The 18,446-nt window shown below is 47.2% G+C and overlaps 5 protein-coding genes across 15 annotated transcripts in view; 3 read left to right on the top strand and 2 right to left on the bottom strand.

The window, feature by feature from the left end:
• Nucleotides 1-4,288, bottom strand: part of LOC104938691 (coiled-coil domain-containing protein 136) — a 16,838-nt gene extending 12,550 nt beyond the window's left edge. For 5 of the 7 annotated variants that reach the window (XM_027284255.1, XM_027284258.1, XM_027284259.1 and 2 more), the window contains exons 1-3: nucleotides 4,159-4,243; nucleotides 2,378-2,581; nucleotides 1,234-1,442 (exon numbers count right to left, since the gene is read on the bottom strand). In XM_027284255.1, the coding sequence (XP_027140056.1) occupies nucleotides 1,234-1,285 (52 nt within the window). In that variant the 5' untranslated portion in view covers nucleotides 1,286-1,442; nucleotides 2,378-2,581; nucleotides 4,159-4,243. Of the gene's footprint in view, nucleotides 1-1,233; nucleotides 1,443-2,377; nucleotides 2,582-4,158 lie in introns of all 7 variants that reach the window. The other 2 variants (XM_027284256.1, XM_027284257.1) reach the window with 2 other exon arrangements.
• Nucleotides 4,215-5,921, top strand: sco2 (synthesis of cytochrome C oxidase 2). Its single transcript, XM_010755119.3, has 2 exons — nucleotides 4,215-4,339; nucleotides 4,863-5,921. Exon 2 carries the CDS (start codon nucleotides 4,869-4,871, stop codon nucleotides 5,676-5,678), a length of 810 nt encoding a protein of 269 aa, XP_010753421.1. The 5' UTR covers nucleotides 4,215-4,339; nucleotides 4,863-4,868; the 3' UTR covers nucleotides 5,679-5,921.
• A 648-nt stretch (nucleotides 5,922-6,569) lies between these two features.
• ncaph2 (non-SMC condensin II complex, subunit H2) lies at nucleotides 6,570-13,460 on the bottom strand. Its single transcript, XM_027284296.1, has 19 exons — nucleotides 13,346-13,460; nucleotides 12,795-12,976; nucleotides 12,203-12,317; nucleotides 11,925-12,039; nucleotides 10,456-10,520; nucleotides 9,991-10,205; nucleotides 9,477-9,619; nucleotides 9,260-9,387; nucleotides 9,072-9,155; nucleotides 8,924-8,987; nucleotides 8,678-8,779; nucleotides 8,531-8,575; nucleotides 8,132-8,202; nucleotides 7,784-7,898; nucleotides 7,520-7,609; nucleotides 7,389-7,438; nucleotides 7,156-7,257; nucleotides 6,926-7,075; nucleotides 6,570-6,804 (listed from the first exon to the last, which is right to left on the bottom strand). The coding sequence occupies exons 3-19, from the start codon at nucleotides 12,308-12,310 to the stop codon at nucleotides 6,667-6,669; spliced, it is 1,785 nt and encodes a 594-aa protein (XP_027140097.1). The 5' UTR covers nucleotides 12,311-12,317; nucleotides 12,795-12,976; nucleotides 13,346-13,460; the 3' UTR covers nucleotides 6,570-6,666.
• A 202-nt stretch (nucleotides 13,461-13,662) lies between these two features.
• Nucleotides 13,663-16,557, top strand: socs2 (suppressor of cytokine signaling 2). Of its 5 annotated transcripts, none has more exons than XM_027284117.1 (3): nucleotides 13,663-13,791; nucleotides 14,543-14,782; nucleotides 14,878-16,557. In XM_027284117.1, exons 2-3 carry the CDS (start codon nucleotides 14,656-14,658, stop codon nucleotides 15,354-15,356), a joined length of 606 nt encoding a protein of 201 aa, XP_027139918.1. In that variant the 5' UTR covers nucleotides 13,663-13,791; nucleotides 14,543-14,655; the 3' UTR covers nucleotides 15,357-16,557. The 5 variants fall into 5 exon arrangements, with proteins under 5 accessions (XP_027139918.1, XP_027139919.1, XP_027139915.1 ...); XM_027284118.1 differs by having other exon boundaries at nucleotides 13,678-13,791; nucleotides 14,548-14,782; XM_027284114.1 differs by having other exon boundaries at nucleotides 13,736-13,877; nucleotides 14,878-16,556.
• Nucleotides 16,558-16,838: 281 nt separating this feature from the next.
• cradd (CARD and death domain containing adaptor protein) overlaps nucleotides 16,839-18,446 on the top strand; it is an 8,876-nt gene continuing 7,268 nt past the window's right edge. Inside the window, exon 1 of the mRNA XM_027284113.1 lies at nucleotides 16,839-17,471. Within this exon, the coding sequence (XP_027139914.1) occupies nucleotides 17,126-17,471 (346 nt within the window). The 5' untranslated portion in view covers nucleotides 16,839-17,125. The remainder of the gene's footprint in view (nucleotides 17,472-18,446) is intronic.

Below are 18,446 nucleotides of genomic sequence, written 5' to 3'. Positions count from 1 at the left end.
CCAAGCCTCCATAGTTTAAGCTATGTTAGCATGTTAGCTCTGGTTAGCTCATGGTTTAGCTCTGTCAGCCTCCATAGTTCGCTATGTTAGCTCTGTTAGCTCTCCATGGTTTAGCTATGTTAGCTTTCATGTAGTATAGCTATGTTACTCGAGTTAGTAAACTCCATGATTAGCTGTTGCTTTTAGCTCTGTTAGCTCCATGGATTAGCTGTTAGCTTCATGGTTAGCTCGGTCAGCTCCAAGTTTACTATTTAGCTCTGTTAGCTCACATGGTTAGCTATGTTAGCTCTGTTAGCTCCATGGTTAGCTATGTTGCTTCATGTTTAGCTCATGTTAGCCTATGGTTTAGCTCATTGCTATTTAGCTCTGTTAGCTTCATGTTAGCTCATGTTTAGCTCTGTCAGTCTGCCATAGGTTAGCTATGTTAGCTCCTGTTAGCTTGCTCCATGGTTAGCTCATGTTAGCTCCATTTAGCTCTGTTAGTCTCCATGGTTAGGCTCGTTAGCTCCATTTTAGCTCTGGTTAGCTTGTTAGCTCATGGTTAGCTCTGTTAGCTCATGGTTAGCTCTGGTTAGCTCCATAGTTTAGCTCCATGTTAGCTCTGTTAGCTCCATGGTTAGCTCTGTAGCTCCATGTTAGCTCTTGTAGCTCCATGGTTAGCTTTGAGGATCTGAGTAACGTAAAACAAAAATAAAATAAAAGATGTTCAAAGAGACGCAGATGATGATGATGATGATGATGATGATGATGTCACTGTCACTTCTAGTATGTGATTGGTTGCCTCTCCTGGCAGGCGCCAAAAAGCCCTGAGAGAAAATGAGCTAACAGAGCTAACCATGGAGCTAACAGAGCTAACATAGCTAACCATGGAGCTAACAGAGCTAACCATGGAGCTAACAGAATTAACATAGCTAACCATGGAGCTAACAGAGCTAACCATGGGGCTAACAGAGCTAACCATAGAGCTAACAGAGCTAACCTTGGAGCTAACAGAGCTAACCATGGAGCTAACAGAGCTAACCATGGAGCTAACATAGCTAAGCTAACAGCTCATAAGTGTTGGACACTTTCTCATGTTGACCTGATGGTGGCGCTACATGAACATTCATCCTGAGGGGAGCATGAACGTTGTTTTAATATTTCATGTGACGATGCAGCATGAAAATAAATCAGACTGTGACTGTAATTAATTGATATGATTCACTGAGGATGTTTCATATATTCATGACTGACCGGATGGATCCAGGACCTCCTCGATGACGGGCGGCAGGCGGAAGCTGTCCATGTTTCAGCTGATGGACGAGAGACTGCAGACAGATGGAGGACCAGAGAAGGGGAGGACGAGGCACACGGAGCCCAGGAAGGCTGCTCACGCTCCAGGCAGACCGAGCCGCTGCAGCCCCTTCATCCTCCTGGATGGTCCTCAGAGAGACGACTGGAGGCTGGAGGGAGGCAGAGGGAGGGAGGTGAGGGGAGGGAGAGGAAGAGAGAGGGAGGGAGAGGGAGGTGAGGAGGCAGAGGGAGGGAGAGGGAGGTGAGGAGGCAGAGGGGAGGGAGAGGGAGGTGAGGGGAGGGAGAGGAAGAGAGAGGGAGGTGAGGAGGCAGAGGGAGGGAGAGGGAGGTGAGGGGAGGCAGAGGGAGGGAGAGGGAGGCAGATGGAGATGAGGAGGTGAGGAAGGGGGAGCTGACAGAGGAGAACTGCGACAGCTCCGCAGCTCCACCGATACCGGAGCACACGGCAGATACTGAGGCTGATATATGAAGATGTTCTGATCCATGACTTTCATCATGTACCTGTCTGTATGAGGAGATGTTCTGATCCATGACTTTCATCATGTACCTGTCTGTATGAGGAGATGTTCTGATCCGGGTTGAGGACTCAGACCACCATCATCATCATGTACCTGTCTGTACTACAGTACCCATGAGCCTCAGCTGCTGTTTCCATGGAGACAAAGACAGAATGTTTGACTTCAGATCAGTGACACCACCTCGGTACTGTAACCGGTCCGGTCCAGCTGCTGAGCCCGGTTCTGTTAGCAGCAGCTAATTAGCAGTTAGCTTGTTTAGCATGTGGTTAGGCTAAAGCTAGCTTTAATGTTTATTTAATGTCAACAACAACAACAACAACAACAACAACAACAACAACAAAACATTTAGAGTCGTCATTACGTCATTACGTCATTACATCTTCAGTAAAATACATAAGGTGAAAATAAAGCATGTAGCTCTAAAGTATAAGTATAAATACTCGAGTACTCGAGTACACGTAGCAGTGATATCGTCTCAGCTGACATGTCTGATGACCTTCCTGTCTGTCCTTTAAATCACCTGTCTGTCTGCCTGTCTCTCTGCACATTAACATTTTGATTCATACCTGAAGACGATGATGAAGATGCTGCAGCTCTCAGTGTCTCAGTGTGTCGATGCAGACCTCTCTCCTCCTCTCTCCTCCTCCTCCTCCTCTCTCCTCCTCTCTCCTCCTCCTCTCTCGTCTCAGCGACGTCACGACATGCTACACACATGACACGAATACATGATGAGCCTCCATGACGTCGTCCGTTAACTGTTTCCTGTTCATCTAAACACAGCAACCAATCACATGAGCTCATTAACAAGATCATTAATTAATTCAGACTGACAACAAACAGAAGAACATCTGTCAGAAGCTTGAGAACAACAACAACAACAACAACAACAATAATATTATTAATAACAACAACAACAACAATAATATTATTAATAACAACAACAACAATATTATTATTAATAACAACAACAACAACAATATTATTAATAACAACAACAACAACAATAATATTATTAACAACAACAACAATAATAATATTATTGTTGTTGTTGTTGTTGTTATTATTATTGTTGTTGTTGTTGTATTCACGCGGCATCCATAGTTTCCAACATGTGGAGCCTCGGCTAACAGTTTCCCTTCAGTTCAAGTCTTTGTGCTAAGCTAACGCGGTTTGTTTCATGTATTTTTGTAAAATCTTTGATCCTCTGATGTTTGATTGATGTTGATTGATGTTTGATTGATGTTGATTGATGTTTATTGATGTTTGATTGATGTCGATTGATGTTTGATTAATGTTTGATTGATGTTTGATTGATGTTTGATTGATGTTGATTGATGTTTGATTAATGTTTGATTGATGTTTGATTAATGTTGATTGATGTTTGATTAATGTTTGATTGATGTTTGATTGATGTTGATTGATGTTTGATTAATGTTGATTGATGTCGATTGATGTTTATTGATGTTTGATTGATGTTTGATTAATGTTTGATTGATGTTTGATTAATGTTTGATTGATGTTTGATGATGTTTCATAATCAATCACTTCCTGCTGTGTTCACTGTTAAACACAGACACTGCAGGTGGAGCCTCAGGTGTGTTTACCTCCAGGTAACACCTGCTGACAGGACGCCTCGTTCCCGCTGATAAAAACGGAAGTGCATCACTTCTGAGTGGTTGCTAAGCAACAACAGATCCAGGCTGGATGCCATCAGAGAGCACACTGTGTGTGTGTGTGTGTGTGTGTGTGTGTGTGTGCGTGCAGCACTGCAGAGTGAGTTATATAAGAAGTTCAAACAGAGGCGCTGAGCTCACTTCAGGAACCACGTGAGGAGACAAAGAGACAAAGACGAGGAGATGAGTGACAGACAGCGACCATCTGAGTTTAAACAGACAAAGATTTTTAACGTTAAATAAAGTTTAATTTATTTATAACAGCTGATCAACGTTTCAGACTTTATATATGTGTAACAATACTCAGTCTGATAAAGTTTAAATTAACTAAATGAAGATACAGTGAGTGATCCTCACTGACCGACAATAATACTGTGAATATTCATATATAAATATTTATATATGAATATTTATAATCAAACACATTTGATATGAAGTGAACTTACAGTTTACCTCTGTGGAGGCTCAGAGTCAGAAATTATTTTTGTTACAATCCTCAGTTTAGTTAACAGGTGGAGGTTCAGGTTAAGGCGCCCTCTCATGGACAGTTCGGTCGTTACAGCTGACAGAGCTCATGTTACATATTTATATATAAATTATTTATATATAAATATATTTAACAGGTTAAATATATTTAATATTCAACATTTCCCGGTCAGCTGATCACTGATCACCTGTTATTGACCTCTTCAGTCCATGTTTACGTCACTTCCTCTTCCGGTCGAACCAGCTGAAGCGGACTCCGGTTCCGGTAAATCCGGGTCACGTGTCCAGCCGGCTCGGTTTGGCTCGGAGCTTCATGTCACCGACAGACCGGAAACGTCCTCCATGTGATCACCTGTCCGGAGACTACAGGTGAGTTTAATGACGTGACGAGCTTCTGTGCTAAAGCTAACATGCTAACCTGACCGGTGTTCCGGTTCAATGAGCGACCGTGTTAACTGGTGACGCTGTCGTAACTACGGCAAGCGCAGCTACACGCGGCATGGTCACCAGTTAACACGGTCGCTGGTTGAACCGGAACACCGGTCACCGGTCCGTCGCGTTCAGGCAGCGTCGACAAACGTTTGAACAGTGAGGTGTGAGCACACCTGTGGACAGGTGAGCCTCAGGTTCCGGTCACGAGGCTTCAAAGTTACAAACATGGCGCGTTCAGATGAACGTCATTAAAATACACAAGATGGCGCCGAGTCCCGCTCGGTGCTGCCCCTTTTGGCGGGAAGGTTTACAACAGGTAGTACTCGAGTACTTTTACTGAAGTACTTCATATTTAGTTACTGTAGTTACATATTTTACACTCACATACCTTCACTTGTAATCGAGTATTTCTACATGTATGAGTACTCTGATTACTTCCTGTGGTCTGTCTGTGATCCAGTTGAAGATGTTGGCGGTGAGGTGCATCATGGGTGATCTGCGTGTTGGAGGACGTCTCCTGACCCGGGTCCAGCTGGGTCCGGTCCAGACGGCCTCGCCGAGTCATCAGGTCAGACGTCTTCGTGGTCCTCAGCTGACTCAGCGCCGCTTCCGGTCCGGTCCGGACCCGGCTGGTTCTGGCAGGCTGAAGCTGAGGACCCGTGTGCTGGTCACGCTGCTGCTGGGCGGCGGGCTGCTCGGCGCCGGGTGGTGGGTGGAGCAGGAGAAGCAGCAGAAGCTGCGGCGGCAGCGGGTGGAGCAGCTGAAGCAGGTGGCGCTGGGTCAGGGGAACTTCAGCCTCCTGGACCACAGCGGGCAGCGCCGCACCAAGCAGGACTTCCTGGGCCGCTGGGTTCTGCTGTACTTCGGCTTCACGCACTGCCCCGACATCTGCCCTGACGAGCTGGACAAGCTGAGCGCCGTGGTGTCCGAGCTGGACCGGGACGCCTCGCTGCCGCCCGTCCTGCCCGTCTTCATCACCGTGGACCCGGAGAGGGACGACGTGCCGGCGCTGGCCCGCTACGTCAAAGACTTCCACCCCCGTCTGATTGGACTGACGGGCACGCCGGAGGAGGTGAAAGAGGCGGGGCGGGACTACAGAGTGTACGCCAGCGCCGGGCCCAAGGACGAGGACGGGGACTACATCGTGGATCACACCATCCTCATCTACCTCGTCAGTCCGGACGGGCTGTTCCTCGACTACTACAACAGGATGAAGAACCAGAACCAGATCACAGAGAGCGTTCGGAACCACATCCAGAACTACGTCAGACTCTGAACCAGAACTCAGACCCAGCTGAACCAGAACTGAGACCCAGCTGAACCAGAACTCAGACCCAGCTGAACCAGAACTGAGACCCACGGCATTTTTTCAGTGAATGTGAACAGTTCAGGAGGTTCTGGTTCTGGTTGACTGAAGTGACCCGTCAGCTGCTGGACGGGCTGAACTGTTCTGACTGTTTGATGCTGAACTGACGTTAAATCAAGTTTATGATCAAATTAAAGTTTGTGTGTGTCAGTGTGTGTGTGTGTGTATCAGTGTGTGTGTATCTGTGTGTGTGTATCAGTGTGTGTGTGTGTGTATCTGTGTGTGTGTGTGTCAGTGTGTGTGTGTGTGTGTGTGTGTGTACGTGTGTGTATCTGTGTGTGTGTGTGTACGTGTGTATATCTGTGTGTGTGTGTGTGTGTGTGTGTGTGTGTGTGTTGTTGTTATCAGTGGTGTGTGTGTGTGTATCAGTGTGTGTATGTGTGTGTGTGTGTGTATCAGTGTGTGTGTGTGTGTGTGTGTGTGTATCAGTGTGTGTGTGTGTGTGTGTGTATCAGTGTGTGTATGTGTGTGTGTGTGTGTATCAGTGTGTGTGTATCTGTGTGTGTGTGTGCCAGTGTGTGTGTGTGTATCAGTGTGTGTGTGTCAGTGTGTGTATCTGTGTGTAGTCATTTTGCTGATCCTTGTGTTGTTGTGTGTTACCTCCACATTTCACCTGACCGGGTCGCTGTGGTCCGGTTCTGAACCGTCTCAGCTGTTTTTGGTGCGAGCTGCTGACAGGAAGTCAGACACAGAAACCGCTCAGGTGGCCTCGTACCTGCTGACCTCACCTGACCTCACAGCCACGCTGTGATTGGTCGGCTCACTGCTCGGCGTGGCTGACACTGAAGAGTCGACAGCAGCTGTTCGTTCAGAGTTTATTAAGTTTTATTACAAATTCATCATGTGACATCACGTCCTCGTTAACAGGACGCACTCGTTAACCTCGGTCTAAACGAGCTCACGGGTTCAGGTGGACGCCGCCAAGCGTCTTGAATCTGTCTGTCGCTCTGTCGGTGCTGAGCAGGGTCAGTCCCATCGAGTCCACGCTGTCCTCCAGACCGGACACGCTGTCCACCTCCACCGTGTAGTCGTTAGCCTGACGGAGACAAACGTTAACGAGCAGGTGAAGCTGATGACAGACAGTAAACGTTCCGTAAACGTTGCGTTGCAGACAGTAAGCGCTCCGTAAACGTTGCGTTAACGTTGTGCAGACTCACCAGCTGCAGCGAGGCCAGCAGGAACTTGCACGCTTCGAAGTTGTCCAAACCGGCGACGATGGAGGAGAACGCTCTGCGGCGACCAACGCCGCTCAGCGCCGCCACGATCCGGTCTCCGTAATCATGGATGTCGAACGCCGGGCGCTCCTCCTGAAACACAACACAGGAACAGGAAGTGACACAAACAAACGTCAGAGCATGAACAGGAAGTGACACAGCTCCATGTTTACCTGTAGAACCAGTTCTGGTCGGATCTTGTCCTCCCACTGTTTGACTCTCTGAGACAGCGCCGTCTCCTGAGTGTAACCACGACAGTTCACCATCAGCTGATCCTGAACGCAGCACAGACAACACAACAGACAGGTGATGATGTCATCAGGCGATGATGTCATCAGGTGATGATGTCATCAGGTGATGACGTCAGCTTGAGCAGCAGGTACAGGTGTGAACGTGAAACACTCACCACACGAAGCTTCACCAGATCTTCATAACTCAGATCGTCTCTCTGAACGTCTGCACGTGAAATAAAGTTCATCACAAGCTGAACATGATGTAATGAGCTCAGGTGTGTCCAGGTGTGTTTGTTCTGTTCACCTGGTGAGATGAAGTCTGCTCCAACAAACTCTGCTGGGATGTCGTCAGGAAACGCTTCGTGTTCGTTGTCTGAGTTCTCGTCATCGCCACCTGAAACATTTCAAACTATTAACCCTGTGTGTGTGTGTGTGTGTGTGTGTGTGTGTGTGTGTGTGTGTGAGCAGCAGCTGCATAAACACACACACACACACACACACACACACACACACACACACACAGCATTGAAAGCAGGTGAAGTGGCGTTTGTGGGCGGAGCCGTCTTACCGAGCTGGTCCGGGTGTCTGAATCCATCCACAGGCTCCTCCTCCTGCTGCTGTGGCCCCGCCTCCTCCGGCTGCAGGAAGGTCTGCCACAGCTCCTCATCAGAGACGACCACGCCCTGTGACATCACAACACATCACTGACCACGCCCTGTGACATCACATCACTCACGCCCTGTGACATCACAACACATCACTGACCATGCCCTGTGACATCACAACACATCACTGACCACGCCCTGTGACATCACAACACTGACCACGCCCTGTGACATCACATCACTGACCACGCCCTGTGACATCACAACACATCACTGACCACGCCCTGTGACATCATCACACAGTGTCGTACCGCTCTCCTGTAGATCTTCTTCCTGGCGTTCAGCTTCTGCCTCATGGCGCTCAGGTAGATGTAGTTCAGCTCTGAAACGAGACGCACACTCGTTAACCTTCATGAGTCATGATCTAACACAAGGTTTTCAAAATAAAAGGTTCAGTTTTCAAAATAAAAGGTTTTATCAACAGTTTCCTGTTAAACTTCCTTGTTTCCTCGCTGTGGTTTGATCTTCAGCTTCTTCCTGATTTACGTTAGAAACATTCATTAACATTCATTAACGTTCATTAACATTCATTAACGTTCATTAACGTTCATTAACATTCATTAACATTCATTAACGTTCATTAACATTCATTAACATTCATTAACGTTCATTAACGTTCATTAACATTCATTAACATGGTGGTGTGTTACCTGCAGACGTGGGTCCATTTTTTAATTTGTGCTCTGGAGGATCGACTGAAACAAACAAATCAAACTGTTCAGATCACGTGACATCACATGACATCACGTGACATCACATGACATCACATCAACACTCTAAACTGGGTCGGTTCTCACAGGTTCCTCTGAACCAGCTCCTGAAGTCCTGAAGCGAGGCGGCTCGTTTCCTCTTCCTCTTTCCTCCGTCGTCCAAACCGTCAGGAACTCTGTAACACTTCCCTGAAACGTCAAGAACAGCTGAGATCAGAGACCAAGACCGCCTTAGACCACTAAGACCGCATCCTGAGGTGGTCTGGGACTCGTGTATGTCCTGTTTATTTACACATGGAGCAGGAAGTGACATCAGATACAGGTGTGCTTCACCTGGTTTTAAGGGTTTGTCCTCTCTGAGCACGGCGTACGGGTCATGAAGTGCCCACACGTTCACCTGAAACATTCAAATAATAATTAATAATAATAATAATAATATTAAACTGTAACGAGAATAAAGTTTAAGGACTAATTAACTAACCGCCGGGGTCGTCTCCTCCTTCCTCCTCAGTTTGTCCTCCACAACCTGACGTCTCTCTCTGATCATCCGTCCTTCATTTGGAGCCTGACAGAGACAAACAGGACAACATGAAGACAAACGTGAAAACGTGAAGACAAACGAGACGACGTGAAGACAGACAAGACGATGATGATGATGAAGATGAAGACCTGGTGCCGGTCCACATGTTCCTCCAGGTTTTGGTCCAGCTCCATGTTGTTGTCCTCCAAAGGCAGGAAGTGATCCGCAGCATCGCCTCCGTTATCTCCAACGTCAGCATGAGGCGGCACCGCGGCGTCTGGACGAACACGAAAAACAAAGATCAGAACTTTCAGTTTGGACTCTCTGAATATTGAAACCTTCATGTTGGTTCTGGTGGAGACGGACCGTTCTGCTGCGGAGAGTCAACACTCAGTTTGTCCGACAGCAGTCTGGCAGCAGCTGATCCGAGCATGATCAGGTCTTCATCTCCGGGGACGAACAAGTTAAACCTGAAGTCCTTCAGACTGCACAGCACCTCACCTTTAACACTGAGAGACAGACAGGCAGACACAGGCAGACAGACAGACACAGGCAGACAGGCAGAGAGACAGACAGGCAGACAGAGGCAGACAGACAGACACAGGCAGACAGACAGAGAGACAGACAGACACAGGCAGACAGGCAGAGAGGCAGACAGGCAGACAGACAGGCAGACAGACAGACACAGGCAGACAGACACAGGCAGACAGACAGACACAGGCAGACAGAGACAGACAGACACAGGCAGACAGACAGACACAGGCAGACAGAGGCAGACAGACACAGGCAGACAGACAGACACAGGGGGTGTGCCGCGGATATCTTCAATCATTCACATCAAATTTAAACTATGAATCAAAAAAATCAAAATATGAACAACCTGATGAGAGGAAGTTTGTTCTTCTCTGTAGTTTCAGGAGGAATCAGAGACTGCGGATGGAGAGGAGACGACACTGGACAACTGAAAGACAGGGACAGACCACAGAGGGTGAGACAGTCCAGACTGTGTTCAGAGAGGGTGAGACAGATGTAGATGACCGTGGTGCAGTCGGTCTGCTGTGAGTCTTCGGATGGTCGAGGTTCTAACGGAGTGAACTGCAGACAGAGACAGACTCACTCATGTCCTACATTAACCAGAATTGCATCAGTCAAACCAAACTCCAATCAGTTATTGAAACATTTAAAGTTTGTTACAGCGAGATCAGCGTCGTCGCTCTCTAACGCGCTCCGTCTCCTCCGTCTCCTCAGACACCGGTCTGTTTTGTTCCTCCTGTCAGACACAAACGTTACCATCTCAAACCATGACAAACCTTAAACTAACGCTCAGAGCTGCAGCTCGGCTTACTTCTGTTCTTGTCGTTGATGTACATCCAAAGTTTGTATAGACCAGACTGTGAAGCAGCTTCCAACCTGAGAGACAACAGACCAGCAGACAGACAGTTTGTTATCATGTGTCAGTCTGGATAATGTGTGCTTGATTTCATGTGTTCAGTCTGATTAATGTGCTGTTATCATGTGTTCAGTCTGGATTAAGTGTGCTTATCAGTGTTCAGTCTGGATTAATGTGCTGTTATACATGTTCAGTCTGGTATTAATGTGCTGTTATCGTGTGTCAGCTGGATAATGTGTGTTATCATGTTCAGTCTGGATTAATTGTGCTGTTTACATGTTCAGTCTGGATTAATGTGTGTTATCATGTTCAGTCTGGATTAATGTGCTGTTATCATGATGTTCAGTCTGGTATTAATTGTGATGTGTTTAGTCTGTTATGTGTTCAGTCTGGATTAATGTGCTGTTATCATGTTCAGTCTGGTATTGGATTAATGTTGCTGTTATCAGTTCAGTCTGGATTAAGGTGACTGTTATCTATGTTCAGTCTGGATTCATGTGCTGTTATCGTGTTCAGTCTGGATTAATTTGCTGTTATCATGTGTCAGTCTGGATGGATAATGTGATTGAGAACTGCGTGGTTAATCATGTGTCAGTCTGGGATTAATGTGGTTTCCATGTTCAGTTTGGATAATGTGTCTGTTATCATGTCAGTCTGGATTAATGTGCTGTTATCGTTGTTTCAGTCTGGATTATGTGCTGTTATCATGTTAGTCTGATTAATGTGTGTTATCTGTTCAGTCTGGATTAATGTGCGTTATCATGTTCAGTCTGGATAATGTGCGTTATAGTCGTTGTTCAGTCTGGATTAATGTGCTGTTATCATGTTTCAGTCTGGATTAATGTGCTGCTTTATTCGGTGTCAGTCTGGATTAAGTGCGTTTCATGTTCAGTCTGGATTCAGTGCTGTTATCATGTTCAGTGGATTAAGTGCTGTTATCATGTTCAGTCTGGATTAATGTGCTGTTATTATGTGTTCAGTCTGGATTAATGTGCTGTTATCATGTTCAGTCTGGATTAATGTGCTGTTATCATGTGTTCAGTCTGGATTATGTTGTTATATGTTCAGTCTGGATTAATGTGCTGTTATCATGTTCAGTCTGGATTAATGTGCTGTTATCATGTTCAGTCTGGATTAATGTGCTGTTATCATGTGTTCAGTCTGGATTAATGTGCTGTTATCATGTGTTCAGTCTGGATTAATGTGCTGTTATCATGTTCAGTCTGGATTAATGTGCTGTTATCATGTGTTCAGTCTGGATTCATGTTGATGTTTATCATGTCCAGTCGATTATGTGTGTTATCATGTTCAGTCTGGTAATTTGTGTCATCCTCAGTCTGGATTAATGTGCTGTTATCATGTTCAGTCTGGATTAATGTGCTGTTATCGTGTTCAGTCTGGATTAATGTGCTGTTATCGTGTGCTCTGTGTCTGGACCTTCTTGCTGTAGATGCAGGCTGATCCTTGAATCAACAGAGCTGCTTCAGCAAAGTTCAGTCTGGTGTTTCCTCCATCGAACGTGATGCACATCTCGTCCAACTGAAACACAGAGAGACACACCTGAGGACAGACGCCTGAGGACAGACGCCTGAGGACGGACGCCTGAGGACAGACACCTGAGGACGGACACCTGAGGACAGACGCCTGAGGACAGACACCTGAGGACGGCCTCTCTGTCTCACACAGCTGATCGATGTCTCACCTCCTCTAAGTAGTCGTTGAGCTCTGAGGCCACGTCGATGTCCCAGTTCTTGGTGAGCTCTCTGATTGGCTGCAGCAGGTGAGCGAAGCGGCTCTCTGTGGACTCCATGACGCTGCTGAGAAGACACGAAGCGTTTCACAGAGGTCCTTTATTATTATGCTGACGGGGGGAAGCTGTGGACCATTAATGACACTCATGAAGAACAGCTACAGCTGTAGTCACCACGAACACGAAGTGAACAGCACCTCTGCACATCAAACATGTTTTTACAAACTTTGTATCTTTCAGATCTTTGTGTTTTTCTCTTTGAACTTAAATATATTTAGATCGTCTTCGTGTTGTTGTTGTTGTTGTTGTGGCAGCTGGACTTAATGTTAATCACCGTGCACAGGTGAACACGCTGACGTCACAGAGGTTAATTAGTAAACATGATTAATGTTCTTTAATTAACGAGTTTGAATCAGTTTGTTTATTCAAACACAGCACGTCATCAAACTCATTAAATATGTAAATTAGCGTGTTTTAAGCGTCACAGCATCAGTTCATCATTAAAGCATTACAGTCGCTGCAAACAGAACAGAACAGAACTCACCGTGTCGAACCGAACCGACCGAACCAGCAGCAGAACCTTAGCTTGTAGCAGCGAGCTAACAGTCAAACTACCCGCGCTCTGCTCTTCTTCTGTGACGGCGGACTAAACCAGGGGCGGGAAAAGTGCACAGCGCCACCTGCCGCAGCGGAGGTTAACGTCACTACATCCGGACAGAACAGGTACTGCAACAACAAATATATAATAATTATTATTATTATTATTATTATTATTATTGATATATGGACTGAACCCTTTTACTTTAAGAGGATGCACTCCACTTTGACTGTGTGTGTGTGTGTGTGTGTGTGTGTGTGTGTGTGTGTTTGGGGGCCGGTGGTCGTTGGTGCCCTCTGTACATGAACTCCAGGATCCGGCCCTGCTCGTCCTTTGTGACCCTGCTGGACCGTGCGGGTCCAGCAGAGACCGTCTGAGGTCTGACAAACACCTCTGAACCTGAACACGTGATAAACCTGTAATATGCACACCTGGGGAGGGGAGGGGAGGGGACAGTGTGTGTGTGTGTGTGTGTGTGTGTGTGTGTGTCAGTCCACCTTAAATCGTGCTCTCGGTGTCACGTGACTGTATTCCTGGAAAGTTCCTGGAAACGCTTCTTTTGTGTTTACGGTGCTCTCGGTTCCTGCGGCGGCTCAGTGCGCTCAGTGTCCGGGCACGGTGACTGACGGGCGGACACAATGTTCCGGACACACTCGGTGCTCTTCACACTCTCCGGGACGCGGGAATAAATCGGGCTTTGTGTGTGTGTGCGGGGTTTGAACGCAGCGCCGCGGAGCGGACGTCACGGAGCCGCTGCCCGTCGTCGTGCGCGTGTTCCCGCACAGACCCGCCATTAGAGAGCCGGACAGAGCGCGCGGACACGCAGCCCGCAGCACGGTGAGCATGTCGGGCTGCGCGCGGAGCGATCACCGCGGAGACTGAGCCGAGGCTGCGGCGGAGCCAACGGCGAGCACCGGCACCGACACCGGTACCGACACCGCAGGTGAGAACCGACGTGACGTGACCTCAGGTGTTTGGACAGGTGTGAACACAAAGTGTCCGTTCATCACAGCTCATCACCGCGCACAGGTAACACGCACGTGCACAGCTCTGCCGCCTCTCACACACTCACACACACACACACACACACACACACACACACACACACAGTTATTACAGGGATATGAACCCACAGAGCCGTGCACGTGCACACACACTGTGACATGTCACCTGTTCAGTGTGTGTGCACGTGTCATAAACAAAAACAGTAAACACAAAACAGCTGATTAACATGACGTCATTAACTGTTTATTAAATATGAAACATTAATCTGAACATGCGTTTGTTTTTCAAAATAAAATGTCTTCTTTATTAACGAGCTCTGGTCAGATTAATGAGTTAATGAATTAATGAATTAATGAATTAATGAGTTAATGAATTAATGAGTTAATGAATTAATGAGTTAATGAGTTAATGAGTTAATGAGTTAATGAGTGTTGTTCTGCAACGACAGATTAACAGTTAATGACGTCATGTGAGTTTTAATCTGTAAACAAACTTTATTATGAACATCAGGAAGCAAACAACAAACAAACAAACAAACAACAAACAAACAAACAACAACAAACAAAAACAAACAACAACACTGTTATTAATATTGATGTTGTTGTTGTGTCAGCTGTTCGCTCTGCGTCGATGAACGATGTCACTACGACTGATCCTGACTCAGTTTGAAGGACTTGATTTGTTTCCAGGACAGGAGGGACCGGATCAGAGTCCGGATCAGAGTTTGGACCCGCCCGGCGGCTGCAGACCCGGTCCATGTCCGAGCGGCAGGCCTGATCGGGGCTGACGGCGTTCGTGTCCAATGACCTGCCAGTCCTCCGAGTCCACAGACAGCATCGAGAGCGACAGGCGGGCCGACGACACCTCGAGGGCTGTGGACTCAGACGAGAGCCGCATCGCCTCGGCCATGAAGGACCTGAAGAACACAGGTGAGTCCAGGAGGGGCTGGTTACCATGGAGACATCATGTCTGTTCTGACCACTTCCTGTCTGTTCTGACCACTTCCGGTCTCTCCCGGTCTCAGGTTGGTACTGGGGCGGTCTGACCGCCAACGAGGCCAAAGAGGTCCTGCAGGACTCGGCGGAGGGCGCCTTCCTGGTGCGGGACAGCTCTCAGAGGGATTACCTGTTCACCATCTCGGCCATGACGGCGGCCGGGCCCACCAACCTGCGCATCGAGTACAAGCACGGGAAGTTCAAGCTGGACTCGGTGGTTCTGGTCAAGCCCAAGCTGAAGCAGTTCGACAGCGTGGTCCACCTGGTGGAGCATTACGTACAGCTGTCCCGGACCGGGGACAAGGTGCCGTCCAACCCGCAGCCGTCCGCGGCGCTGCCGCCCAACGGCACCGTGCAGCTGCTGCTCACCAAGCCGGTGTACATGACCACGCCCACGCTGCAGCACCTGAGCCGGGTCGCCATCAACCGGACCACGAGGCGGGTCCAGGACCTGCCGCTGCCCAACAGACTGAAGGACTACCTGACGGACTACACCTACAACGTGTAGGCGGAGCTGCACTACACGAGCCAATCAGAGGAGGGCGCCGCCCGTCTGACCGCCGGCCAATCCCATCATGCCTTGTACCTACAAGGCTGGATGAGGTCCGGCTGGTTCTGGAGGACCGGACCGCAGGACCAGGACCAATAGGCCTCCGAACCGACCCGAGATCAGCTGGACCGGATCAGCTGATCGCTGATCAATTCATCAATTTATCAGAAAAAGCAGCTGATCGATCGATTATCAGGATCAATACTCTGCGTGAACGCTGACGTGAGCAGCTGATCAGACAACAAACGCTCGATTGATTGAAACTGTCTCATCGATATTTGAATTGATTATTCTGAATCGATCAGAAAAGTTTTTTTTATTTTCTGTCCAACAATTTAATTTATTTCAGATTGTTGCTCGTTAGTGAATCAGCTGATTAAACTGTAACGATGAATTGATTATCAGAAACATATTTATTGATTTTTGTCACTCGATTCATTTTTAAGAAAATAAAAGCTGCAGTTTGTTCAGGAAGTGACTGAAACTCTTTCAGAATAAGAGCGAGGAAACAGGAAGTGATGCGGCCAGGTGTAAACAGAACAGACTGTACCTGCAGACGGAGGCCTCTGATTGGCTGCTGGGCGGCTGCGACCATGACCGCGTTTCCTGGTCGATGAGACGTCCTCGTGTTGTTGTTGTCAGAGTTTGACCCTCCGGGCTCCTGTAGGACTTTGGACTGTCCTGAGAGGACACGAGCCAATCACAGCGCAGGAAAACAAAGACACACTCAGGACCCGTTAACCCGGCTCTGAGACCAGGACCAGGACCGAGACCAGGACCGACTGTTTGAGACCAGGACCGAGACCAGGACCAGGAGCAGGACCGACTGTCTGAGACCAGGACCGGCCGTTAAAAACATTTTATGTGACGAATCCAATGAACATGGAGCTGTGAGGTCACTCTTCCAGGTTTTCCAGGATCAGGTTTCAGGTGGGCGGGGCTGTTCAGGTGTCTCAGGTAAACAGCTGTGTGTGTGTGTGTGTGTGTGTGTGTGTGTGTGTGTGTGCGCAGAGGGTCGCTCAGCTCTGAATTCTCGTGACGACGTTCTTTGGACGGACCTGAAGCCTGTCGGCCGGTTCTGGTTCTGATGTTTAAAGATATTTATTGATCACTGTGTTTCTGGTACATTCACCTGTCTGTCTGTCTGTCCACCTGTCTGCCCACCTGTCTGTCTGTCCACCTGTCTGCAGACAGGAAGCAGCTGTCTTCATCCTGTGATGTCATCAGAATAAAGTTTTATTTTCATTTTTTTGTCTCATTAATTAAAAACTCGTTTGTTTGTTTGTTTGTGATTTTTCAACCAAAACAATTAAAAATAATTTCAAAATAAAATAAATCTACGAACAGAGAAAAAACTTTTATTTTCTATAAAGTTAAATAAAGTTATTAAAGTTTATTTAATACAGATTTTTTATTTATCTTTAGCTCATTAGCAGATTTAAATGAATATTAATGAGTCCGCTGATTAAATATTCATATATTCATCTGTCGCAGAGTTAAAGAATAATTACCTCATTTAAATATTCAATTTCTAATGGCGGGAAAAGTGAGCGCTCAGTTCCGGAACACATTGGTTCCGCTTGTGTTTCCAGTCGGACACATGAACATGAAGCAGACGGTTTGGGCTCGAAGCTTCATCCGGTTTGTTTCGTGATTAATTATGTTAATGAGCTGTTAATTAGTGCTCGGTTCGGTTCGGCCCGGTCCGGCTCGGCTCTCCGCTCCACATGGACCCGGTCCACAAAGATCTGCTGCGGGCTCACCGTCTGGAACTGTCCGGGCAGCTGCTGGTCACCGACACGATCGTTCCGCTCTTGTTTCAGGAGGACGTTTTAACGGAGGCGCACGTGCAGCTCATCGAGGCTCAGCTGACCGACCGGAAGCGGACCCTGAAGCTGCTCGACCTGCTTCCGGCCCGCGGGCCACGCGCTTTCCACGCCTTCATCCGGGCCCTGGACGAGTACAGCTGGGTCCGAGACAGACTGCTGCTGGACCTGCAGACTGGACCGGGACCGGGACCGGGACCGGGAACGGGACCAGGACCAGGACCGGAACCGGAACCAGGACCATCAGGTGAGTCCAGGTGTAGATAAACAGCTGATTCGGATCAACATGAAAACATAATTTATCATTAAAATTATCGTAATTACATTAATTATAATAATAATTATGCTAATTCATTAATTAATTTATTCAGTCATTAATTTATCAGTTTGAGTCATAAAACAAAAAAATATTTTAGAACTTCAAAAGAAAAAGAAAAAAATTAAAAAATAAAGAAGAAGCTCAGCTCTCTTTAAAGACAAGAAAAAAAAATTGAAGAGAAACATGCAGCGTTCAATGGCTGCATGAATTGATAATGAGCATTCACACAACGTGCTGAAGGCGTTTGTCCCATATAGAAGGCAGAATTCATTGGAGATGACCTCCACCCACATTCTTGCTGTTCTAATATACCAGGCACAGCTTTGATGTTGGCCATCAGTCGAATCCCTGGGGAGCTTCTGCTGTAATAAACCACAGCAGTGAGCGCACTGCAACGCACTCGCCAGCAGGAAGTCCCGTCAGCCTGTCCCGGTTGCTCTCTGGGAGCCTCACAGGGGTCAGGAGGCCACAGAGACTGGATCACAACACGTAACCCTTCAGTATGACGACTGACCACCGGTGTCACAAATTAAATATAAAGTACAAAATAATGTAATAATAATCGTATGTTTTTTTTAATTTGCGTGCTACTTTACAGTTTGAGGCGATCTTGTCTTTAAAATCAAATCTTTCGTGACGGAAACTAGTTTCTAATTGGCTTGCAGGTGAGATTTCAGAATGACACACATTATACAACGCCCTGGAGCACAGTGTGACCACCATTATAAATAAATGCACAAGGTACATTAAACCGTAGGTAACCATAGCAACAATACTTCTGTTTGATGACTCACTGAAATGAACCTACAGTAAACATCAGTTAGACTGACCACAAACACACCTGGTTCATTATTTGAAGACAGCCCACCTTGTTTTCCTTTAGTGACAGGCTTGCATGTATCC

Source organism: Larimichthys crocea, chromosome XI (genome assembly GCF_000972845.2).
Source record: "Larimichthys crocea isolate SSNF chromosome XI, L_crocea_2.0, whole genome shotgun sequence".
Taxonomy (NCBI): Eukaryota; Metazoa; Chordata; class Actinopteri; family Sciaenidae; genus Larimichthys; species Larimichthys crocea.
This window is presented reverse-complemented; position numbering and strand designations above follow the sequence as displayed.